The following is a 7,964-nucleotide window of genomic DNA, read 5'->3' as shown; positions in this document are numbered from 1 at the left end:
TTTTCCTAAAAACTTTCATCACCAGCGCCCATTGCCTTGCAGTAAGTCCCAACTCCTTCCCCCGTCAGAGGGGACCCTGTGCCCACACACACCCTGGACCTCGGCCTTGTTGAGTGATTCCCCCTAGCTGCTTGGTTTGGGTTTCTGACCTCTTCACTTTGTACTTGTGTGAGGACTGGAGCTGGGAGGAACAGAGGCCCCTTTCAATATGTAGACTCAAGTTGCATGAAGGGGAGCCATGGTCAGAGGTGGGGAGGGACACCGCCAGGTCTCAGGAGGCAAGCTCATGTTCCTTCTTCCTTCTCCATATGTGGGCAGATTTTCCTTCCCTCTCAGGCTGCAGGGCAGTAAGTGTCCCAGTTCATGAATGATAGGTGCAGCACACAATTAGAGCCAATCTGTCTCTCTCTCTCATCCAGGTTCCTGGGAGAAAACATCAGGTTGGTATGAGCCCACTGCTGTGCAGGGCAGGGGCAGGTGAGAAAACCTGGAGTGCCCATCACTCCAAGGCCCAACCCTGGTGTCTGCCCAGCAGCCTCCCTACCCTCACCCAGGTCTGAGCCTGTTGCTTCTCCTCTGGGCTCTAAGGTTATCCTGGGTTCACTCTGCATAGTGGACAATGTCTGTTCAGAATCCCCCTTCTCCTAGAATCCCCCACTTCCCCCATAACACGTAAAGCAACCACTTTCTTTTCTTTTCTTCTTTTTGTTTTTGTTTTTTGTTTGTTTGTTTTTTTTTTTTGAGATGGAGTTTTGCTCTTTTTGCCCAGGTTGGAGTGCAATGGTGCACTCTCGGCTCACTGCAACCTCTGCCTCCTGGGTTCTAGTGATTTTCCTGCCTCAGCCTCCCAAGCAGCTGGGATTACAGGCATGCACCACCATGCCTGGCTAATTTTGTATTTTTAGTACAGACAATGTTTCACTATATTGGCCAGGCTGGTCTCGAACTCCTGACCTCAAGTGATCCACCCGCCTTGGCCTCCCAAAGTGCTAGGATTACAGGCATGAGTCATTGTGCCCCACTGTGCCCGGCCTCAAAAATCTTTAATAAAGAACTTGCTATAATATAGGGAAAAGGATAAGTGTGGTGCTGCATTGGAGAAATGTCTCTTCTCCAGAGAGAAGATGGACCAATAGTCTCCCAATCCGCAAAAACAATTAAAAACAAACAATGATGTGTCAATAATTAGCATTAAACAGTAATTTTCTATTTTAAAAGTTTCATTAATTTTCTGTCTATTAAAAGATAAATTCTGTAAGGATTCAATGATTGAATATGGGGAAAAAGAAGAAATTTAAATTAGAACTATCAAATGTTAGCTCTCTACAAACAGAGATAAAATATCAAAAGAACAGATGAGGTATTTGTATATTGGCTCAATCATAACAAGTGACTAAAAAGTAATATATGTTAGTACCTTTACTGCTGTAAACCTACCACTGGATTAGGCCTTTGTATGGTACCATGTAGGATTTAGATGTTTAAATACATAGGGATAGAAAGGTGGAGGACAGGACAAAGTTATACAAACCACTTTTGAAGATCCAACCTACTTGTAATTATCGTCTTCCACAAATTTTTGTAGTTCTTCTATATACTGAACGGAGTTCAGATATTTTTGGACATGAGGCAACATGGGAATATCTAGGCAAAAGGTGATAAATAATTATCTGATAAAGCACATCTTAACCAGAACTTTAAAAACTGAGCTGAAAATAACTTAAAGGCAAATTAAGGCCGCATGGCAGCAAAATTTAAATTAACTCTATAAGGACATTACTGAGATAAACTTTAATTGAAACTGAAGGTAATTTAGAATATTACAGTTGCATACTGTTTGTATAGATTTTTTTTAATAGTTCCAATTATAAAGTCCCATATATTTGAGAAATTTCATAGAAAAAGATCAGGAACTATTCTAAACTAAACAGAAGAGGTGAAGGCAGTTACTTTTCTTTTAAAGAAACCTGGTTCCCATTTATAAATGTGGTTTATCTCTGCCCCTTATAAGTTTCCAGCAAGATTAATTTAACAATGCAACTTGATGCTATGTTTAAAATATTGAGAAAAGGACAAAATAAGGAATTATTTGATTTAACTTTCGGTAAGATTCTATCTCCACACAGATAGTTTTAGGAAGTTTTTGACGTTTTCTAAAAAGTATAGATGCATGAAGTAAAAGTTAGTTTTAAGATAAATTCACTTGAAGTAATCATATAATGTAAAACTCAGTGTTTTAACCCATAAAAATTACGTATTAACAGCCTAACTTTATTCCCTATCAAACTGGAAGTATCTGAACATTAAAAAAAAAAAAACAAAAAAGCCCTTTCTCGTCATTTGGGCTTATGTGGCTGTTTCTATATTTGTCATTCCAAAAAATACACGTTGGGCAAAAATTGGTTATTTATTCGATAATCTGACTCAAGAAAGTTGGTCAACTGTCACGAGGCTCAAGGGTCTCAGCTAAACTTCCCTAATTGAAAGCTGTAAGAACGATTTACATAATAGATCAGGGAGATCAAATGAGATAATAGAAAAAGACTTTGTCAACTATAAAGGGCCAAATAGCTGTGAGGTAGTAATATTAAATAGTGTCCTTGTGCTGTGAGAAAGTTGCTGTAAAATAGCAGAAAAGCAAAATATAAAAATAAAAATTTTAAATATTAAATACTTAAATTCTTAAAAGAAAGATCTTAAACAGGATGCTACATACTAAATGGCAAAATAAAACAAGCATTATTTTCCTTTATGTTAGAATGGAAATAAGAAATTGATGTCCCCTGCTGTGTGAAAAGTGATCATCAATGTGTGTAAATAAGTCACTGGAATTACAGCAATGTTAATGGCTTGGCATTATCCCCCAGAAACTTACCATATTCACAAGACTGTTGTAAGTCAGAAATTATTCGAAGGATATTATTCATTAAATTTGATCTCTGCTCATTTTCTAGAATGCTGCCAGTTGATGGGTATGCTGAATCGATATATGTTAAATCTGACAAATAGATACCTGAAACAAAATGAGATAAATAAATGTCTTCTTAGTTGTAGCTTGGGAGACTATGACAAAGAAAAGGAGGGAAAAGGTTGTTTATAGATATATTCCACGTATGCCACATTTAAAATATATTGCTATTAATACACTGAAGCCTCGGTAACATATGTTACTGGGGTCTAGCTTTCCATACACTTGGGGTCAGACATACACCAATTTTTTGTAATAATATGCTATTTTGTAAATGTCTTCTTGTGATTTTCTTTTTTTTTTTTTTTTTTGAGAGGGGTCTCGCTCTGTTGCCCAGGCTGGAGTGCAGTGGCCGGATCTCAGCTCACTGCAAGTTCCGCCTCCTGGGTTTACGCCATTCTCCTGCCTCAGCCTCCCGAGTAGCTGGGACTACAGGTGCCCGCCACCTCCCCGGCTAGTTTTTTGTATTTTTTTAGTAGAGATGGGGTTTCACCATGTTAGCCAGGATGGTCTCGATCTCTTGACCTCGTGATCCGCCCATCTCGGCCTCCCAAAGTGCTGGGATTACAGGCTTGAGCCACCGCGCCCGGTCCGGTTTCATTTTCAAGTATAGTTTGAGGCTAGAGTTAGAAACCCCAGCACATATGGGAATTAATGGAAAGGAGCTGAGTTCTTCAACTGGCTCTGCCTCTGACTAGTTTCATAACAGAGAGTTATTTTAAACTCAGAACCTCAGATTTAAAACCTACACAAGCATCCATTTTCCAAGGTGTGTTACAACTTGAAGATATTAATTTAGCCAGCAGCCCAGCCACTGCCTGACATAGAGAAATTATTTAATATTTGTTTTATACTCTCTTGCCTTGGGTTGATAACTATCATTTGAGTCTTAACTATTTTGAAAATTATCTCAATCTGGTAGAAATGTTTTATATTTTAAAGATCAACAAATGAATTTCTGAAATGGTTCATGTGACTATAAATTGAAGTTAACTATTTCTTACCCTCCATGCTCTTTGCACCAACAAAAATAACACATCCTCTAAAATTTGGTTGTACTAGTCCTTAACATGAAAGGTCACTTATTTAGGATTATTTCTGGAGAGTTCACAATGCACATGTGAAACGTATTAGACAACTATAGCTGGAGAGAAAAGAAAAACATACTTTGCTACTTTTACCCTATTACTTCATGTTCACGAACTCTCAGGGTAAATGCAACCAAAATGACATACCCACTGCCTTCTAAATAAACCCTGTTTTTACTCAGCTTTTTCTTATACCTTAAATGTTTTCTAGACTTATCTCTGCCTATCCAAATCTTATATTTTGCTTATCTAATTCGGTGTCAAGATTCTCTAGTTTTCTCACAGATTCCAAGAAAGGAATTCAGACACTGTCTAGTCTAATCCTCTCCTTTTAGAGATGAAGAACCTGAAATATATAGATGGTAAAGGGACGTGTCTAATGCCATGCAACCTGCTAGTGGCAGAGCTGGATCTCAGATGTTTCACTTATAGCCCAATTAAAAAAAAAATTACTTATATTCTGTTAAAAAATCATACATTATCTGTGCATACTATTCACGTCATGACCTTTGTGACTTCAAAATCTCATTATTTAGGTTTTTTTTTTTACATTTATATCTTATCTATTCAAGACTGCAAACTCATTTAAGGCAGTTGCTCTATCTTGCACTCCAAGAGAAAGAAAACCTTGTGCAATGTTTTGACGATAGGTGCTTAACATAAAAGGTTGGCATGGCAATCTTTTTACTCATCCTAGTATCATTCATTTTCTACTCAGTAAATATTTACAGTATTCTTTAAGTCGCCTATCGTACTTTTTTTCTTTAGATAACCTCAACTTTATTTCCCTATGACTCCAAATGAATCTGAGGTTTCAAACGAAGCTGAGGTTCTTCCCACTTTCTCCAATCTCAGAGGAAGAAGAATCCCTGTCTTCTTCCCAAATCTCAACTGTAATTTTGAATGCAATCATTGCTGCCTCCTTCCAGACAACCACTGTTGCCTCTACTATCATTCACCCCTACTGGCTCCTTTCCCAGAGTCAATATACACATTTTTTTAAAAATCATTTTTTTAAAATCATTTTTTCCCCCCAAGACAGAGTCTTGCTCTGTCAAAGGCTGGAATGCAGTGGCGCGATCTTGGCTCAGTGCAACCTCCGCCTTCTGGGTTCAAGTGATTCTTGTGCCTCAGCTACCCGAGTAGCTGGGATTACAGGCATGCGCAACCATGCCCGGTTAGTTTTTGCATTTTTAGTAGAGATGGGGTTTCACCATGTTGGCCAGGCTGGTCTCGAACTCCTGGTCTCAAGTGATCCACCCGCCTCAGCCTCCCAAAGTGCTAGGATTATAGGCACGAGTCACTGCACCCGGCCCAATATACATGTTTAAATCTCCCCTACTTATAAAACAAAATCTAAGCAACTCTTCCTTCAAATCTGATCCCACTCCTCAAGATAACATTCTTGTCCTCCCTTCAACACACACCTTGGAAGAGAAACATAGAATAGTACACTTATTTTATTCTTTACTTTATTTTTAATGTAATATTTGATACACATAAAAGTTTTATGTGTCAGGAAAATTGTGAAAATTTTGAGATTGGGGAAAAAAAAAGATTACTGGGTATCCTGTCTCCAGTACATCCGTTTGGTCCTTCTGAGTTATTTCACAACTCTGCACAGCTGTTGAAAACCGGTAATAAAAATTTTTGTTCATAAACATGCCAAAGAATTATGTCCAGTGGGATCTAATGAATGTTGACTTATGTTGACCAATTTTGTAACTATTTGTAAATTTACTTCAGCATTCCTGATTGCATATGAGTGTTACTTTGAATTCTCCCTTGACATATTTTTGATTCCCTTATAAATGTAATAATTTAAATGAAAAATCTGACACATATTCATTTCATATTTGTGTGAGAATCGTGATTTCACAAAAATTATTGCTGGGAATGGTGGCTCATGCCTGTAATCTCAGTACTTCAGAAGGCTAGGTGGGCAGACTGCTTGAGCCCAGGAGTTTGAGACCAGTCTGGACAACACGGTGAGATCCTGTTCCTAAGAAAAAATTAACAACACATATGACACCTGTTGTTATCAAACAATACAATAAACACTTGTGAAAGACCAGTCAACTTATGACTACAACATCCCTAAGGAGAGCTAAAAGATTCCTCGAAGAAATAGCATGGGGATGTTGGCACAGGTACATCAATAACAGCAATAAAAGATATATAAAAGTAGCACAGAAAAGTTTAAAGAGGAGTTTCATAAATATTCTGTGCAAAAAAAAGTCATTCCTTGCTGATGGGATCAGAGAAAGCTTCAAGGAAGAAGTGGGATTTGAGCGGGGTACTAATGTGCCAGTTCTTGCCATTCTTCCATCCTATCATTAAACTCAGATGACAACTCACCTGTACTAGACTGTGCTGTCCAATATGATAACCACTTGCCACATGTAACTATTGCTTTGTGTGTCTATTCTGAATTGAGATGTATTTGAACAGACAAGATTTTGAAGAGTTAATATGAAAAATTAATGTAAAATATCTATTAACTTTATTGGTTACATGTTAATATTTTAATATGTTGGGGTAAATACTACTTTAAAAAAGAACTACGACATCATCAATACTGTTGTATCTATCTGTATGTTCCTCCTCTACTTCATCTCCTTGCTTCCTGTCCAGAAGTAACCACTACCCTGAACTTCATTTTTTTCCCCAGACATCTGTTTGTATTCCTTCTTTTGCCTATTTTTGAGCTTTAAAAATCATATTTTAATGTATATGTGGATTAAATAATAGTATTCGTAATGTCAGAAAAGTGTCTAGTACGGGAGGCTGAGGTAGGAGAATGGTGTGAACCTGGGAGGCGGAGCTTGTAGTGAGCCGAGATCGTGCCACTGCACTCCAGCCTGGGTGACAGAGCGAGACTCCGTCTCAAAAAAAAAAAAGAAAAGTGTCTAGTACATACTAAGTGACTTATTAGCATTTATTAAATAAAATTTAAAAATATGGTCGTCTGTGGTTGCTCTATTTTGTTTCTAAGACTTATCCAAGCTGTTACATGCTGCTGTAATTCCTTATAATGAGAACAAGCTAATGTGTGACTATTTTACAATTAACTCATTCATTTTATTTGATAGACTTTTGAATTACTCCCATCCCACCTCCAACCATGTTGCTACAGACATTCTTATACACATCTCCCAGTACACATGTACAAAATTTCTTCAGGATATATAAACACACCTAGGAGCAAAACTGCCAAATGCTAAAGTATATTAATATTCAACTTTACAACATGGTGTCACATTATTTTTCAAGGCTGTATCAATTCACATTCCCACTGATGGTATATAAGCTTCTGCTGATCCACATTTGTGCTAACAATTGGTATTATCAATCTCAATTTTGTCAATCTTCTGTATAAAATGGTATCTCTCTGTCTTAATTTTTATTTCCTTGATTAGTAATCCGTTTAAATATTTATATTTCTATGTAATAAATGTTTCTGTCCATTTTTTCTTTTGGGTTGTCTTTTTCTTATGGATTTCTAATTTCTTGATGTTTTGTGGACACTAATTTGTCAGTTAAATTTTATCCAGTCACCCTTCAACACACTAAGTAATCTGAAATCTGTATCTATCACCTATTTTGGCAATGGCATTATTAACTTTCTCATTCTAAGTCTTAAAACAGCTCTCTTGGTCTCCCCTCCCTATGTAATCTCTCTGCAGTATTGTAACCATTCTCTTCTAGTTCCCAGGTTTTCCCTACCTTGAACTTTCCTATCTTTCCCCTAATTTCCTCACCATTCTTCTTTTTCCTCATGTTTCTTGGAAGCTGGTTTCCTGGAAATTGGTATCATGGTCTGTCATTAATCTTCCTTTACATTCTACATGTACTTTCTCTAGTATCTTAGTTCCATAGCTTTAGCTACTACCTAATTGCTGATGACT

The 7,964-nt window shown here is 37.3% G+C and overlaps 1 protein-coding gene across 1 annotated transcript in view; it reads right to left on the bottom strand.

Annotated features, from left to right (window-relative positions):
- Window positions 1-7,964, bottom strand: part of RALGPS2 (Ral GEF with PH domain and SH3 binding motif 2) — a 152,845-nt gene that overhangs the window by 3,113 nt on the left and 141,768 nt on the right. Inside the window, 2 exon segments of the mRNA XM_017891677.1 lie at window positions 1,554-1,644; window positions 2,876-3,013. Coding sequence (XP_017747166.1) covers window positions 1,554-1,644; window positions 2,876-3,013 — 229 coding nt within the window.

This window comes from Rhinopithecus bieti, unplaced genomic scaffold (assembly GCF_001698545.2).
Source record: "Rhinopithecus bieti isolate Rb0 unplaced genomic scaffold, ASM169854v2 scaffold_20101, whole genome shotgun sequence".
Classification (NCBI taxonomy): domain Eukaryota; kingdom Metazoa; phylum Chordata; class Mammalia; order Primates; family Cercopithecidae; genus Rhinopithecus; species Rhinopithecus bieti.
The sequence above is the reverse complement of the archived record's forward strand: the minus strand, read 5'-3'. Positions and strand labels throughout refer to the sequence as shown.